The sequence below is a fragment of the Sinocyclocheilus grahami genome, unplaced genomic scaffold, assembly GCF_001515645.1.
Source record: "Sinocyclocheilus grahami isolate Dianchi unplaced genomic scaffold, SAMN03320097.WGS_v1.1 scaffold53.1, whole genome shotgun sequence".
Lineage (NCBI taxonomy): Eukaryota > Metazoa > Chordata > Actinopteri > Cypriniformes > Cyprinidae > Sinocyclocheilus > Sinocyclocheilus grahami.
The window spans coordinates 287969-304685 of NW_015505232.1; the positions used below are offsets into that span (position 1 = coordinate 287969).

Here is a 16717-nt window from a genome sequence, read left to right on the forward strand (position 1 = left end):
TGCATTTTAAAATGGGATTTATTCTGGTGATGGCAAAGCTGAATTGCAGCAGCCATTACACCAGATTGCTTCACAAGATTCTTAAAAATGAATAGATTAAGTTTGTAGTTATTGGTAAAACTGAAGGAAGTGGATGACATCACCAATGAACTCAGTGCCAAACTATTTAGAATTTTTCACATTTCACATTATCAAAGTGGTCACATCCCTTGACGTATTTTTGACACCTGCAATCCACAGGTGATGATGCATACTGCTCCTTTACTAAATCAATAACATACTCTAACTGGGAGAGGTGACACAGTCAGCACAGTAAAGGCCTCGGTATCCCCAGACACACCCAGTGAGTTACGTCTTTACTTTGGTATGACAAAGAAACATGATTTATGTTGTGGAAACCTGGTCCCATAAACTTCAGGAAGTGAAAACGTATCATATACACAGCGGTTTGGGTTATATTCAAAATATGTTTGCTAATTAGTGATATTTGCACAAATGCAATCTGTAAAACAGTCAATGAACATTTTTATTAGAAGAATTAACAGCTCTTTTTTGTGGTCAGAGCATGTTATGAACCGCAAAATTTGACACAGGCTTTTTATAATATGCAGAAACACAGATTTATCTAACACAGTTGCCCACAGGTGCCATTAAACAAACTGTGCAATTGCAAATCCATGCGGGTGTAATGAAACTGACGATCTCATGCTAAACCAACAAGCCTCTCGCTGACTTCCCAAAGCTTTTTGGCTACTGCATCATCTCTGGCTTTAGCAGAAACATTCTGCACTGCACAGCTAGAGAAGTAGTGTCCACTTAAGGGTTCAATACCCTCTTGAAGTGCACAGTAAAGAGACGTCTGAGCTCCAGATTCCACGTCCGAAAAGAAAAGCAGCAAAATCGGTGCCATGAACAGCCGCCACCATAAATTGCTGTGGCGACCGATGTCCGTTTTGATGGCCCCTACAAAATAATTAAGCATCGATTACTTATGACCCACGATATTTTATCAAGTACTGCTTTTTAAAGAATAAAGAACACAGACTGACCTGGATGAAGACTGTAGCAGGTGACATTTGTGCCTTTGAGTCTCTTGGCCAGTTCATGCATAAAGAGGACATTGCAGAGTTTGCTGTGACTGTACATCCCTAATAAGGCCACTACAGAATTCCCTAAACCCAAATCTTTATGAGTGTTGATGCAGTCAAAATCAATTTTCCCCCAGCAATGGGCCATTGAAGAGACTGTCACAACTCTGCTGGGGCCGCACTCTTTTAACCTTTCCAACAGTAGGACGGTTAACAGAAAATGACCGAGGTGATTGACGCCAAAGATCCTTCCAAAGCCATCCTCAGTCTTGCCACCAATTACAAGTCCTACAAAAACAGAAAAAGAAATCAATAGAAAGTTTTTAAACCTACGATTTTAAATGAGTTATCTTCAAAAGTTACTAATTGTATCATTGCAATTGCATATATTTAATAGCTACCTGCATTGTTGATAAGAATGTCCAATCTGGATTCTTTCTTGAGAAAGTTTTCAGCGAAAGACCTCACAGATTTCAGACTGGCCAGATCCAAGTGCATATACAACACCTCTTTGTTTCCTGATTCCTGTGTGCCAGTCACATCAGTTCATTGATTTCACATGCATATACATTCACGGATTTCATACATTCCTACAGTAATTCTGCAAATGTATATAGCAGCATCACAGATTTGATCAATAAAACAGCATGCTACTGATATGGTTTTATTATTTCTAATAGTACCATTTTTATATTATTTTATGGCAAAAAAATTTTATGAGGAAATATTAAAGAGTGCAACGGTGGGGATCTGAAGATAAAAATTCCATTTGTTTTCTACAAAAACTTTGCAATATACGAAAACTTATAAAGACTTATATTTAATTGATGGTATATGTGTTTGTTGAAACATATTTTGCAATGAATCTAAAATACAAAGTTTCTATATAGCCTACACAATCAAATTGTCAATTATACAACAGATAAGAATTATACAACAACTGATTTAAAGATTTTGATTGTCATTCGCGGTGCTTTAAGATTGTATTTCTTTCCGTCGTTTTTTTTCCACTGAAGTTTGTAATGTGATTAACCTCATATCTGGTTGGTATGGATCATGGCTTAAAGCCCTTTAAGGAAGAGAAAAACATTTCAGAACAGTGGAGGTTCTGCAGGGCTGCATGCTTGTCAGGAAATTGCATGGCACTGACAGAGGCCCCTAAGGATTTCCTAATAAATTTTACTGTCTGTTTTTATTTTTACTCTCAGTGTCACTTTCATTAACTAAAAAAAAATTTAAATAAAAAGGCTGCGTTCACACTTGGCATTAACATGCAATCACCGTGATCCGATCAAGCAGATCGGATCATCAGTCAATCAGAAGACGCCGCGTTTACACTTGGCAACATCAACTGACTTTTCTATCTGGATAACCGATCGGATCTGTCTTTCCTGCGCAATATTTAAATAAGTCTGTAGAGAATGGCCCGGTGCAAAGTCGACCTGAAGTGTTGGGCTTTCTTTTGAAAAGCATTTTCAGTCGCAAGACATTTTACAAATCAAAGACAAGTGTAGGAGTCTCACTATTCTCCACACGGGTGTTCTCTGTCTTTTTTTCAATGTGTATGTGGACAACATCCGGATACAGGTCGCAAAGGGTTAGTTCACCCAAAAATGAAAATTAGGCTGCGTTTTACTCACCCCCGAGGCATCCTAGGTGTATATGACTTTCTTTCAGACGAATCCAGTCGGAGTTCAAGCTGTTTAATGCCACTCAGTGGGTGTTGCATTGCTTCAGTCCAAAAGAACTTAAATAAAAATCGCCCATCCATAAAAAAGTGTCTCTCACGGCTCCGGGGGGTGAACAAAGGCCTTCTGTAGCAAATCGATGCATTTTTGTAAGAAAAATATCCATATTCAAAACGTAATAATCACTTGAATCTAGCTTGCGCTTACTGTTGCAAACAGAAGCAGTTCTGGGGGGAATGACGTATGAGGTGGGCTTTGTGCATGCGCCGCTCAGAAGTGACGCACGCGGAAACGCAGCGGTGAGATCAAAACAAAACAACGGTCACTAATTAGAAGTACAAAACGAGGATTTGTAAAGAAGAATGTCGGAGGATTTCGATATAAGCCAAGAGGAGACTGGTTTTCCTTTGCTAAAGTAAGGAAACTTTGCTTCTCTTGATCCTGTAAACAAACGTTGGTTTTCACGAGACTCAATAGCATGCAACGCTGACCTCGGTGAACTGGCGCAAGCTACATTAAAGTGATTATTACGTTTTGAATATGGATATTTTTCTTACAAAAACGCATCGATTCGCTACAGAAGGCCTTTGTTCCCCCGAGCCTTGTGAGACACTTTTTTTTTATGGATGGGCAATTTTTAATTAAGTTCTTTTGGACTGAAGCAATGCAACACCCGCTGAGTGCCATTAAACATCGTGCAGAACGTGTTGCACGTCTGGTCACCTTATTTTAATGAGTCTGGATGTGGGGGAGGAGTCCATCATGAAACAGCCACCAGAATGGAGCTCCGTTTAATATCAAGCAAAAGACCGTGGACTTCAGAGACATCTCAACAGACGTACTGTTCTCTTGTATTCTGCTATTGGTGAGTAGTAACTTTGGGGACTTGAACCCCTTAAGTATTGTCCAAAGTCTGTGATCTTTGTAAAGATTTACTCACTTTCTAACGTCAAACAATATAGATTTTACGTTCTAACGTCAAACAATATAGATTTCAGCAAAAACGTTTGCACTTTCTTAGAATAATGGTGATGAAAAATGTTGTTTTCAACTGATAAATCATGTGTTAAACAAAAGTCTAACCATTATGCCTCGTTTGCGTTTTCAGCTTCTCGCGCCGCGTTTTTAAAATGCTGTCTAACTTAAAAAAGAACTAACAAACATCTCAGGATCCAAAATTTCCATTTTGTTCGGGTTTTTAAAATCAAAAATGCTTATTTGTTAATTTAGCTTACAGCAGTTTTAAGTCGGCCTAGACGCTGTTGGACAGTACCTCTTCTGGCCAGTAGGTGGTTTTGAATGAGACGCGCCCCCTAGTGGAACTTTAATTTTTGTCTTATTAGAAACGCCCATTATGCTCAACAGTTATAATTAGGGATGGGCGATACCACTTATTTTGTTTTCGATACTCGCGTCAGTATCGATATATCGATACTTTGGATCGATACGCCCATCCCTAGTTATTATACAATGCTCGCGTTTACCTTCTGGATGTCTGTGACAGCAGCCCGAGCTCGGCTTTCATCCCTGCAGGCTAGAATCACACGAGCTCCCCTTTTCGCCAGATCCAGCGCGGTGGCTTTGCCGATACCAGTGTTTGCTCCTGCAATTAACCCATCTTAAAATGTCAGTCTTAGCTATTCAGTTGCTTATCACGAAATGCCTGTGTGAACGTTAGTGGACGAGTTGTCAGTTTTGCGTTGTGTAGCACGCATGGAATGGTAACGAGAAAAGTAAAATCTGCAAAAGCGGTTTTAAAACGGTCATTAATAATAAAATGAGGACATGCGCGACTGTATGAAGAGAATATCAAATGCACTAAAACCGAGCACATACCAGTCACGACCACGGTCTTCCCGTGCAGCTTGGCCATACTTTTACATTTTGGCTGGCGCAACACCGTCACGCACAGCAGCAGGTAAAACCCGACGAGTCCTCCGCAAATGAGCAGAACGATAAACATTATATTCAACCGATCAGAGCAATAACTGCTATATATGCTTATGAAAGAGCTCGGTTTCCTCCAGACTGGGAACAGGAAGACGTGCTGGAGCCAAACACGCCCTCCGTCTGTCTATTCAGATTACAAAACCAAAGTCCAGACACTCACAGCTATTATGTTGAACAACATTACACCACTGTTAAGCTGCTTTTATTCACTTCACTTACTGAAATGGCATCTAAATATTTGTTTCATTTTCTAATATGAGTGCTTTTGCCCATGCAAAACTCGCGACCACGTTGCTATGAAGTTAAGTGGCTTCTGTTGTTGAGATTTTGAAACCATGTCCATGCTTCTAGAGTGTTCAAGATGTTAAGGTATTCTGGTACCTTGATATGGTTTAAGTCCAGGAACCTCTAGGGGGCAACAAGGGTCCATGGAAAAGTTTAGGGAGGGGAAACAAATAAATTAAATTAAAATGGAATTAAAAGAAATAAGAATTTTTTTTATTAAATCAGTTGACTAAAATAAAAGATTCAAATACAAAATTGGTATAAAATAAATAATAAAATGGATTAAAATCAACAAATAAACAATGGAAACTAAATATTTTCTACATTTATTATATTACTTCTTCACAGTATAAATTGGGTCTTTATAAATGAAATATATACAGCTCCCTTTAAAATTTTAGGATGGTCCCTTTAGGTGTCAGTGGTGTCTAAAAGATTTAAACCCCTTGTTTAAGTCAGGCCTTCATTGTAAATGTTTCAGATTCAAGACTGTCCAATCTTAAACTAGACGAAAATGTAAGTCTTTTTTTTTTAAATAGCACCCCTTTTCTTAAACTAACTATATTGTTTGTGTCATGCACAAGGCAGGCAGGCATCTGAATATTTGCATTGGAGATTTTTTTATAAACCCCTTAGTCTAAAAATAAGCAATAGTAATGCTAAATTTAGAAAACTACTAATTTTACTGAAGAGCAGGCCGTGAATGAATCAATAAGCATGACACATGAACACACCCTACTGGATTTCTAAAGCATGTTATTTAAAATCTGGTTTGTATTTACATAGTTTGACACAAGAACCTGGTGAAAACTAATTACAGAACCACATGAAACACACATAAAAGGACTGAACAGCAACCAAATAGTGCACAACAGAAATAATACAAACTGGAGCACTTTTGCGCACAGAATCCTGTGGATCTCTGGCTATTCACATGGATACTTACATATATGTACATGAGTCTCTTCGCACGCTAAAGAAACACCAGGTCTGACTGTGCTCCAGAGGACATGCATAAATAAATGCATCTGTTTTTATGGGAAAAAAAAGAAAATGCATGTTTATATAAAAACTATTGTTGCTGGCACAAAATAGAACATGTTTTGATTTTTTGTTTTTTTACATGTGAAAACTGCTCATTGTTTCTGAGCATAGAGGATGATCAAAGTTTCCCTTTAAAAATGCAATTTTTTGCATTGAGACAAGAAAAAATGTGCAACCTGCCAAAAGAGTCTGAAAGAAACTAGAAAAAAGTAACTTCATGCAAGTGTATAAACAATTAAATAATTAGGAAACCGTTTAAACTGTACAAAGTTGATGCTTTAAGGGTTAAGTACAAGATTGTGTTGGAGCGGAGGAGGTGTGGCCTTGCTCAGCTGCTCCCCCTGTTGGCCAGGTGTGGAAGTAAGGCTGCAGATGGTGAGCTCCTCTTTAAGCGGCTTGTTGGCAAACTCTGTGATACTGAATATAAACTGCAAGCAGCCCAGTTTGACGTGGCTTCCATGATGGAGGAGCGCAGTGCCTTCCCATCCTGCACCACTGCCTCCAATCAAACTGGAGCCACTGTTTTTACAGTTACACGGAGTGATGGGAGAATCATGGGACTGGCAGCTCATAACTCCATCCTCTGTTGTTGAAGCCACGCCCATTGCAGACCCCTCCTGCTCCTTTTTCCTGCAGCGTCCTACGAACACACTTGAGTTAATACTGAAGCTTACTCTGCAACGTTTTCATGAAATGGAAATCACTGTATCTATTTTCTAAATGCATGTTATTGACTTAATTTATGCATTTTTTCTTTTTTCTGACCTCAATTTTTAAAATCAATGGAACTGGAAGAGAAATAACTCACGGATGATGTTCTGCACTTTGGATAGCAGGTTGCTGGACGGACTCTGGTTCATCTTCTCCGAGAAGTCACAGGAATATAATACGTTGTCGACGGTTGTACCGTGTTCGCTGTAGTTCAGCAGTTCATACTGCTTTGTATTCTGGAGGAGGAGAGAACAAATGTATGTACACGTAAATGACCTCCTTTGTGCTTAAAGCATGTTAAATGTTTAAAATCGCATACCTCATCATAAAATATACAGGCATGTTTCCCTGAAACGTAGTTACAATGCCCGTAGTTTGTAAGGCACACGTCCATATCAGCACCTGCAATGAGAAAATATAGTTGTACTGAACACTGTAGGATGACGCATTTCCTGCAGCCACAGAATGATAATCACCTGTCCCGATGTGCAGACTCCTGTAGCACATATTTACAGCCATTCCCTTTCCCGAGACCGAACACAATGAAGCTCTTGCATGCACTTCCCTGTTTTGGGCTGAAATGAAACATCAAGAATTAATTCGCTGATGGTAACACAAATTTCAAAAAAAGCATAATGAATAATGAATCTCATACCTTCACCGTGTTTCCTGTGAGTGGGTGACACAGATAAAGAAGAACTGCTCTCAACAGGAGAGGTTTTCGATTCAAAGAGCTGCTGAATCCTCTGCCATGCTAAAAGCTTGATAAATTTCTCATCCAATGAGCCAAGCTCAACTTCTGCAATACAAACAGGGTTTCAGAATGCTTTCAAAATGCTGCCATCTTTTGAAGTGTTTTGTTTAATATAGTTTAAGTAATAGTAATAATAATCCTAATAAAATCATTATTTATAGTCAAACTGATATATAATATGTTTTATCCCAATTGTGCAGGCTTACAAACATGCAGATGTATTCTATCAAAAGTTAAATTCAAGTATGTAAGTTTGCTGAGTATGTATGAAATTCTATGAAAAGAGCAGACTGATTTATGGCAGCTTTATGTATAGATACCAACTGTAATTATGACTGGTATATTTATTATTAATTTCACTCACTTAACTGTATGGAGCGCCAAAGTCACAAAAATACATCGATTTAGAACTAGGAGGGATTATGAATTCCTAAAGGTTACAATATCTTTTCAACCTAACTTGAAAAGCAAAACAGAAATATTACAAGATTCCTCTCTGAAACACACACAAACCCACCTCCGCTGTCCTGCATGATGTCTTTTATTCGTCCGGACAGCTCCAGCATGTTAGGTTCTGTGCAAGAGAAGACGTCACCACTGCCTGCCATCACAGTATCCAAAACAGCATTCCCATCTGATAAGAGTAAACAGCCAATCACTATTTTTAAAGCGTCGCTATGTAATAATCAAACTAGAAAAGTAGGCATTTACCACTGGAAGGGGATGTAGATTTCTGACCTTTTGACCCGGTGTCTGAGATGCTTTTCTGTGGTTTAACAGCACGTGCTCCTGAACATACAAAAGTGCCTGAGAGTTTTGCTGCTGCTGTGTCTGAAGCTGATGTAGTTTTCTCATGGTCACATGATGGAGTGCTGGGTTCAGGTTTGACACACGCAGGAGGAGGGTCCTCAGTGCCACTACAGGACTTTAAGCTGGCTCTCTCAGTCTTGATTTCCGTTTCAGTGTTGGCATGGTTGGGTGGAGTGGGCGTGTGTAAACGGGGCATTTCATGGCCAGTGGTGTTTTCTTGGGTTCTATCAGGACCCTGCATTCCATTGGACTGAACCAATCGGTCTACTGGGCCATTTGTGGTCTTACAGTTCTGACACAGTCCATCAGTACATGAGCTACAGGAAACTTTTGGAGCAATGTTCTGGCTGCCCGTTGAGGTGGCACTCTGGCAAGAGTCTCTGAGTTTCAGATCAGTCTTTTCTGTGTGCTCTGAATCCCAAGGAGATGTTTGTCTGTTCCATAAATGCCTCATAATGCTGCACTGCAGCGAGATGACATCTTTGAGCCACTACACCAAAGCATAACAAAAACACTCGTTCAGAAACAATACTGAATTCAAAAGCAGAAGCAAACCGCAGGCTGCTTATACACACCTGACACTGTTCGTCTTCACTTGCTAAGTGCTGTGGGGCAAAAGATTCTGGAAGGCCGGTGCAGATCAGCTCTCCTTCACGGATTCCTGCCGTGGCCATCAGAGTAGGCGGGTTCTGATACTGTGACTTTATGGCATCTGGAACCTGCGATTAACCAAGCAATTTATCAATATCATCTCAAGTGTCCATCACTGGTGTCAAACAGTGAGTTTAAAAAGGACAGATTACCTTCAGAGTCTTTCTGCTGTTGGCATGAGCCGATCGCTGTGTAGGGGGGTGCTGCCGATGTATCCGCTGCAGGAAGTCAAGTTTGACGGCATGCTGGGATATGCGATCCTGAAACTGGTCAAATAACTGGCAACGGTTGTTGAAGGTCAAGCTTCTCTCGTTCAGCTGTGAGGAAAGGAGGAGAATGAATGAGTGGCATGTTTGTAGTTTTTTTTTTTTTTCAATTTAGCATATGAAAATGTCACAATTCAAAAGATACACAAGTCTTGGTTTCTGTTTTACACAAGCCTCCTTACTACCAGGTTCTGGATGTGGTTGGGACACATCCACCTGCCTGTAGGGAAGGCAGTGAGAGGTGGGTCCAAACAGTCCATATGAAACAAAAGAGGGCAATAGTCACACTGGATCAGTGGAGCCAATCGACAGCTCCTGAGAGAAAAAGACAACTATTAATGTATAATATTCTAAAAAGGGGTCCTTTTAAAAATAACTAGGGATGCTCCGATCAGGATTTTTGCAGTCGATACTGAGTACCAATTTCTTGTCATGGTGATCAGACGATACAGATTCTGATGCTTCAAGCTTTATATAGATGGTTTCATCGGGCGCACGCGCCTGGCTCGAAGTTAACTTCAGGACTGTGTTTGTTTATCAGTGGCGCCGGCTACAAACGCAGTTAAAGTTAAAGTGATGAGTAGACTGAAGTTGGGCTCAGGTGGTTGTACTGTGGGATGTGTTTCCCATACATTTATTTATTTGTGACGCTCGCCACAATATCAAAACTGACCAATTTTCCAAAAGTCTTCGTTGAATAAACATGAGCACGTACTGCATGCTTAAAAATCAAAATGAGGCGCAGGTGTTTTTATATCACTGTATTTCTGAAGGAAGTCTATCTTTAGAAAATATTCGTTGTCATTTTCATTTTATCTTGCATGTTATATGCCTGATAAAGCAGCGTTTGTGAGCTCAGCGCTGCTTTGTGTACAGCCGTTACTGGGGAAATTTCTGTTTCTCCCGCTTTAAAGCACCTCCTGCTGGCAGAGAATTAATTAGCATTTTCAGTAAGTCTGTCTGATTTACGCAGCAAACATATTTTGCTTTTCCTATATCCACAGGCAACTGCGGATAATCCGCGGGTCGGGTAATAAAAAATGCATTCTGATTATTTGCAGGTGGGTCGCGGGTGGACAAAATAAATCATAAATGATGCAAATATTAACAAAAAATGTTTTTTCATGAGGCAGACGATTTCGTGTGTGTGTTCGTTTGCCTAATCGGGAAGTTGCAGTGACAGAAACGGTGACATTCCAGATAAAGTTTGAAAGGAGTAAAGCCTGTGTTAATGCTATTGAGTAGGCTAATATGGCCAAAGAAGATATTTTGTTTTATAAATAAATGTTAATTTAAAAGCAGCCCACGATCAGCGTGTTATGTTACCGTTATCCCTTACGGCTCCAACAAGGTTTTGTTCCGTCCTTTTGTGACACTCACAAAAGACTATCTTTAGCCAAGCAGCGTGGAGAGCAGCTTCAGAAACGTGCCACGGCTGGATGGTATAAACACAAGCATTAGAGCGGCCGCGATCAGCTCCGGTGGCCGTGGAGCTGTAACGTGCCGTAACGTGAACCATCCATTCATCATATCATCATGCAAAACATACACGACAAATAGCTCATTTTTCATTGTTTCTCGAAACGTCATAGCATTTCCACACCAGCGAATGACATGACTGCGGCACATAGACCGTAAAATAAAAAAAGTCTGTGGCGCCACATCATTGACGTCCCCAGGCATCATGTACATCGTCACACATTGACGTCATCAAATTGCGATCAGTACGTGAGATCGGCCAAGTGTAGTGAGTACCGATCGAGTCATAAAATGTGGTTATCGGCCGATACCGATCTCCGGCCGATCGACCAGAGCATCCCAAAAATAACATATACATTTATAAAAGCTTGTACCTGCTGCAAGTGTAGCACACCTTCACTGGCAGTGGAACCAGTCCAAAATGGTCCAGTTCATGTTGTGGACGTTTAATGTTCTTGGCTGATAACTCGTCTTTTCGTCTCCTTTTGCTGGTGCCTGAGACGAAAAAAACAGATGCATTGAATCTTACAATCACATACAGTCTGTTCACACTATTTTAAAGTGAGATCAGAATGTCCTGTACCTGGAAGTGCGGTTGTGCAAGTGAGGTCATTTGGAAGCTGGAACTGCGTAGGGTTCCTTTGCATGGCAGCGGCAATTAGGAGGTCAAATGGTCTTTTGAGGGTGGTTGTGATATTTGAGAGTTCAGGCTCAGAACCCTGGGCCTCATCCTCCACATCCAGGAGGTCTTCCTCCATGTCGTTCTGCTCGGACGGTGTGGACGTGTCTGTGGAAGAAGTGTTGGAGTTGGGCGTTGCAGGTCGGCTGCTGGGTCGTCTCTCCAAAAGTCGTACCTGAGCGACAGCGGCCCGAAGCCCTGTGCCGCCCGACCCCACGGAAGGATCCAGACATAATGTCCCACATTCCTGCTCAGGACCCGGAGAAGGCGTCTGCTTCCCTAGCTGCCGCTCCAACAAACCGTTAATTTGCTCCTTCTTCTGCTCCCTTTTCTGTTAAGAGCCAATATACAAATAACATGATCACAAGTCAATTACATTTTTAAACTTAAGGCCTGTTTCTTTCTTTTCTTTTTGTTTTTTAAAGCACCCACTGGCATAATCTATAAAAATGTAGAATTAAAGTATAAAGAATTTTCAAACACAGTAAATATATAATAATCAGGCATGTGATTAACTAAGGATAAAAAAAGAAGGAAAACCTGTTTTTCTCTCATTCAGTATAACTATAAAATAACAACATAATAATAACATCAATTACACAATTGCATTGTAATAATAATAATAATAATAACATCAATTACACAATATAATTTAAAATATATTAAGTTATAAAAATTACACATTACTATTATTCTAATAATGTTAATGTAAAATATAAAAATGACTTCAAATGTTACACCATTTTATCCGAAAACTGCAGGGAGACTTTAAGGCTTCTCTGTTGTATAAACTATTCTCATTTAAAATTTGGGAAGATTAAAAAATTAGGGGCAAGTTTAAAACTTCTAATAACATGAGTGGTTGTTTCATTACAGAAAGGACACCAACCTTCTTGCGAATGGTGCAGCGATGGCACATCCAGTCACCAGGGGGCAGCATTTCTCTGCTCAATGGCGGGTTACTGAGGAAATGTAAACAAAGTCAGAGGTAAAACTACAGGCTTCATTTTAGCACAGAGCAAACATACACCGTTATAGTATGCACAGCCATTCAATAAAACAATGAGTGATAATGGGACAGCAGACCAGCTTTATACTTTAGCCTACTTTGAATGTAAAATTCAAAAAAGCAAAAAAAAATAACAATGCGATACTATAATTTTGGCAGTTTCTAAAACCATGCCCACATTAAACACCTATGCAAGCGATGTTTTAAAAGAGGCAGCATTGAATAAACTATCTATACCCAGCCGGTATTGAGCGGGTAAAACAATACCTCTCTCTGTAAGAAAGGAGTCTCGTGTTTTCTAATGCATTGCACTTGCAAACAGATCTACGCTCAAACAATTCTGTTCTACTGATGGTAGAATCTGTAATGAAGCCTAAAAGCACCAGGCTCGTATAGTACTTCAACAACTGGGTTAAAACATAGCAAACAAAAACCTGTTCTAACTTCATAACTTCCCAGTTCTTTCAAATACCTGATTCATCTAATAACACCAAAAACCCATTATGAGATCTTCCTAATGTAGTTTCTATTTGAAGCACATCTGATCAATCCCAGAAACTCTGGAACTTAGAGACTACACAAATGAAGGCCAGTGTGGCAGATTCCCAGTGGCCCATGGGCCGCGCAGCACTAGCTGCATGTGTTTCTCCTCAAACACACATGGAATCATTTCACCTCCCAAACAGACAGAATAAACATAGAGAAAATACGGAGGGGAAATCGAAATTCAAACATCCTCCACTGCAGCTGACCGACTACGGCATGAAGTGAGTTAACAGTTACAATAAAACAGAAATAGTGACAGATCTTTTCTTCCAAACTGTGACGTACATTCGAGTGTAACAGACTACCACATAAGGAAAAAAAATGTACGGCAGGGTCTTGGTTCTATGCATCAGTTGTTGACTGGATTTTGAGATGTGGACACTGCACTCAAAAATGGAGGCAGATGAGCGTTAAAGCTTGCAGGGGCCAAGTTTAGCCAGAAGCCCTGCATATGTCATCAGAAAGAAGTCTGTCTTTTAACAATTAAAAAATTGAAACATGCACAGATGAATTGTTTACAATGAAAATCTATAACATGCATTTAGAAAACAGATACAGCGATTTTTCATTTCATGCTGATGTTAATAAACGAAGCCGATCACAGATGTGCAAACATCTGACAAACTGACTCAGACGATTAAGAAAAATCCATCTCATAATCTCAATCTCTCCATAATGGAGACGTGGTCGTGGCCTTCAGATGTTCATGGTTAATTATTATTTATCAGCTCCCTGCTAGAGCTTTTGCCTGCTCATGCAAAAAACATCAGACAGCATATAAATAAACTCCAACACCCATGATGTTCCATTTGGAGATGCAAGAAGAAACTGATGGACGTCTAGTTGTAATGCATGTGCCCCGACTAAACAAGCATCACAGTCCTGGGCCCAATGTTGTCCCAGCTCCAGCATCACACACACCAGCACTGTAGATGGAAGGCAGCGGGGCAGTGATCACAACACAGCAGGTCCCCTCCTTCCCGGCAGCTGTCGCAGGTATCGTGATTGGTGGCCCTGCCCGCTCTCCTGGTGCTCCTGTCCGGTTTCCTGCTCCGCTTCTCTCCATCCTCAGACTTGGGTGGCGCCAGCAGAGTCTGGATTTGCTGCAAGAGACCGATTCAGAAACTCATTAGTGAAACATCTGCCCGCGTCTTACATCACATCAGCCGCTCGAGCCATTGTTGGGCCGTGACCGTGAGCGCGCGCGCGCCCGTGTGAAGGGAGCCTATGGAATGGATGACATTAGCGAGCGCGAGCGGGTTAGCGGCGGCACTGACAATGTTAACCGGACAGTGAAGAGAGGAATAAACGAGTGCACGAGCGTGTTTGTCTTACCTCCATCAGCCCGCCGGAGGTATCCAGATCGTACACGATCGTCGGGGTCTCCATTTTTCCCCACATCAACACCACCCCCAACTGGTTCCGTCTCCCTCAGCCGCTACGTTACACCCCGACTCCTGTCAGATGAAGAGCGTCTGACCTCCAAACAGCCGTGGGATTCCCGCCCGTGTCCGTTGTGGCTCCGCGCGGGCTCTCCGTTAATCGAGCAGGCGCGCGGAGGCCTCTATCCCCGGTGCTGTGCGAGACTCCGGCCCGGCAAGAGAAGGAATAATAAAGACACAGAAATTATCATTAAGTCCATGTTGGAAAGACGTCAAACATCAAGCCCCCCGAAGAACAAATCCTCCGAGGAACTGGCAGCGGCGAAAATCAGACGTTTTTCTCCCGGTGAAAGAACGACTTAACGGCGGAGCGTCTCTGTTGTGATGAAGGAACGCTCGCGCTAACTGACGCACAAACCCGTGTGCGCATGCGTCGCCCCGTCAGTCGCTTTGGGAATCAAATTCATTTAGAGAATCGGTTCGCTTTAGTGAACAGGTTCAGTAGAATCAAGTTACTGATTTGCCATAGAGGATGGTTATGTAATAAAGAATTAACATATAAATATTTATTTAAATTGATATATAAATGATAAATACTGTTCTGAATGACTTTGCATTGTTTATGGTTTTCACATACCTTACAATTCTACAACCAACGGTTTTTTCTTACAAGGGATAGTTTACCCAAAGTTAAAATTTAAATAATTTACTCCCCATCCAAACATCTGTTAGGCGCTGACAGCCTCAGTCACCATCCACTTGCATGTATTTTCTATACAATGAAAGTGAATGGTGACTCAAGCTGCCATTATGTCCTTCCAGAGGGGAAAAAGGGAAATTAATTCATTTGTAATTAAAGAAAATAAATAAATTAATTTGTAATTTACATGAGGGTGAGTAAATGATGACAAATGTTTACGTTTTGGGTAAAGTATACATTATTGTTTACAGTCGAATGGTTTACAAACGATTTGCGAATCGGTTCGAATGAATCTTTATAAGGAGCCGGTTCAGAACAACGATTTGTTCGCGGTCGGGCATCACTACCAGTAAACAGTGGAGCCATCTTGCTCTTTTCCTGCTTCTTAATAAAAGCTCTCTGTCGATGTAGTCATCGTGGGAACCGTCAGTATGTCATTTTTGTGGCTGTGAGGAACTTGTAAAATACATAAACCGGCGAGGGTTAGAAAGCGGATGCCATTATCCGGTTTGTTTACGTGTTTGAGCCTCTTTGTATTGTGAGGGAAAATTCTGGCCTCTGATTGGTCCGTTTTGTCGCCGGCGGGACATGAACCAATGTGTGAAACGGAAGAAATGAAACAATTTCATTATGATGGTTTTGGAGTGGACTAATGTTAAAATCTCAAATGAGCGCTGAACAATGGCGGTGAACAATTGTCAATTCAATTATTATGTACATAATATATAGGCTATATATTTATCATATATGTGTAATCTGATTAATTTTCACATTTACATATAAATTCAACATTCAGAATAAATTAGCATTCATAGAGATTCAATATTTAGAATAAATGATAATAGAATGAATTCTATTGTAAACAAAATGCATTTTATTCTAATAAAATCAGAATAAAAATAAATCAGCATGATAGAAAGATAAAGCAGTGATACTGTTCAATAAATAGCTGCAGTCTTGTTTAAATTAAAACTTCGACAGCTCCAGACTATATTGCATAATAAATACATAACACCACAATGTAGTTTTAGACCATTTATTTACAGTGTTCTGCAAATAAGCCCCCATGCAGCGACAGTTATACATAGAGAAATGGCTTTATCACCATTATGAGCTCAACTGGAACTCAAGACACTCCCGACTCATAGGTTTTGCTGCATGTGGATGAAAACAGCTTCCACCTCTGTGGTTCCTCAATGTGAAACAAAAAGAATCCAGTGCATTCTGATATAGTCCAGCCTCAAGGTGTGAGCCTTGGGGAGTTTCACCAGACAAACAAAAAAGTACAACACAAACCTCAGGCTCTGATGTGCTACAGAAATAACACCCTTTTGTCCACCATCGTTCATTTGCTGGCAGAGGTCTTGGAGAAAAATACATTTACAGGAGCCCAGCAGAAAAAAGGAGAGGTGCCAAAAGAAAGACAGATGAATTTTACATGCACACCCCATATTGCTTTGCATCCTGGAAAGATAAACAAATCAGATTTCAGTACAGTACAGTAGTTCCGCTTTGTTGTAACATTCAAAGTCTTTATTCAGAGCCCACTTAAATACAGCTGGTGATCCAAGTTGTACTTGAAACAAACAACATTTAATGAAAAACAGCTTTGGAAGTGACATGTATTGATGTATTGATGCTTTTATTTGATAAAAAATGCAGTAAAATAAAACGT

The 16717-nt window shown here is 40.4% G+C and overlaps 2 protein-coding genes across 4 annotated transcripts; both read right to left on the reverse strand.

The window, feature by feature from the left end:
- Positions 1-136: 136 nt before the first annotated feature.
- On the reverse strand, positions 137-4868 carry dhrs13a.1 (dehydrogenase/reductase (SDR family) member 13a, tandem duplicate 1). The gene is made up of 5 exons (XM_016269537.1): positions 4613-4868; positions 4261-4379; positions 1490-1613; positions 1050-1376; positions 137-963 (listed from the first exon to the last, which is right to left on the reverse strand). Exons 1-5 carry the CDS (start codon positions 4737-4739, stop codon positions 704-706), a joined length of 957 nt encoding a protein of 318 aa, XP_016125023.1. The 5' UTR covers positions 4740-4868; the 3' UTR covers positions 137-703.
- A 666-nt stretch (positions 4869-5534) lies between these two features.
- Positions 5535-14785, reverse strand: LOC107583352 (PHD finger protein 12-like). 3 transcript variants are annotated; one of them, XM_016269534.1, is made up of 15 exons: positions 14296-14785; positions 13882-14063; positions 12295-12367; positions 11310-11736; positions 11101-11221; positions 9433-9562; positions 9134-9298; positions 8906-9049; positions 8232-8820; positions 8038-8154; positions 7422-7565; positions 7243-7341; positions 7086-7168; positions 6864-7002; positions 5535-6695 (listed from the first exon to the last, which is right to left on the reverse strand). In XM_016269534.1, exons 1-15 carry the CDS (start codon positions 14359-14361, stop codon positions 6334-6336), a joined length of 2841 nt encoding a protein of 946 aa, XP_016125020.1. In that variant the 5' UTR covers positions 14362-14785; the 3' UTR covers positions 5535-6333. The 3 variants fall into 3 exon arrangements, with proteins under 3 accessions (XP_016125020.1, XP_016125021.1, XP_016125019.1); XM_016269535.1 differs by having other exon boundaries at positions 8259-8820; positions 9430-9562; XM_016269533.1 differs by having other exon boundaries at positions 9430-9562.
- Between the last annotated feature and the right edge of the window lie 1932 nt (positions 14786-16717).

What these genes read in the sequence shown, in the direction of transcription:
- LOC107583352 (XM_016269533.1), bottom strand. Translation starts at nt 14,361, where the DNA reads ATGTGGGGAAAAATGGAGACCCCGACGATCGTGTACGATCTGGATACC. An exon ending in GCCTTCCATCTACAGTGCTG is followed by an intron (nt 12,368 to 13,881) that starts GTGTGTGTGATG and finishes ACATTTCCTCAG; the next exon opens with TAACCCGCCATTGAGCAGAG. An exon ending in GTGTGCTACACTTGCAGCAG is followed by an intron (nt 9,563 to 11,100) that starts GTACAAGCTTTT and finishes TTTTTCTCTCAG; the next exon opens with GAGCTGTCGATTGGCTCCAC.
- dhrs13a.1 (XM_016269537.1), bottom strand. Translation starts at nt 4,739, where the DNA reads ATGTTTATCGTTCTGCTCATTTGCGGAGGACTCGTCGGGTTTTACCTG. An exon ending in GAAGACCGTGGTCGTGACTG is followed by an intron (nt 4,380 to 4,612) that starts GTATGTGCTCGG and finishes GGTTAATTGCAG; the next exon opens with GAGCAAACACTGGTATCGGC. An exon ending in CATTCTTATCAACAATGCAG is followed by an intron (nt 1,377 to 1,489) that starts GTAGCTATTAAA and finishes CTGTTTTTGTAG; the next exon opens with GACTTGTAATTGGTGGCAAG.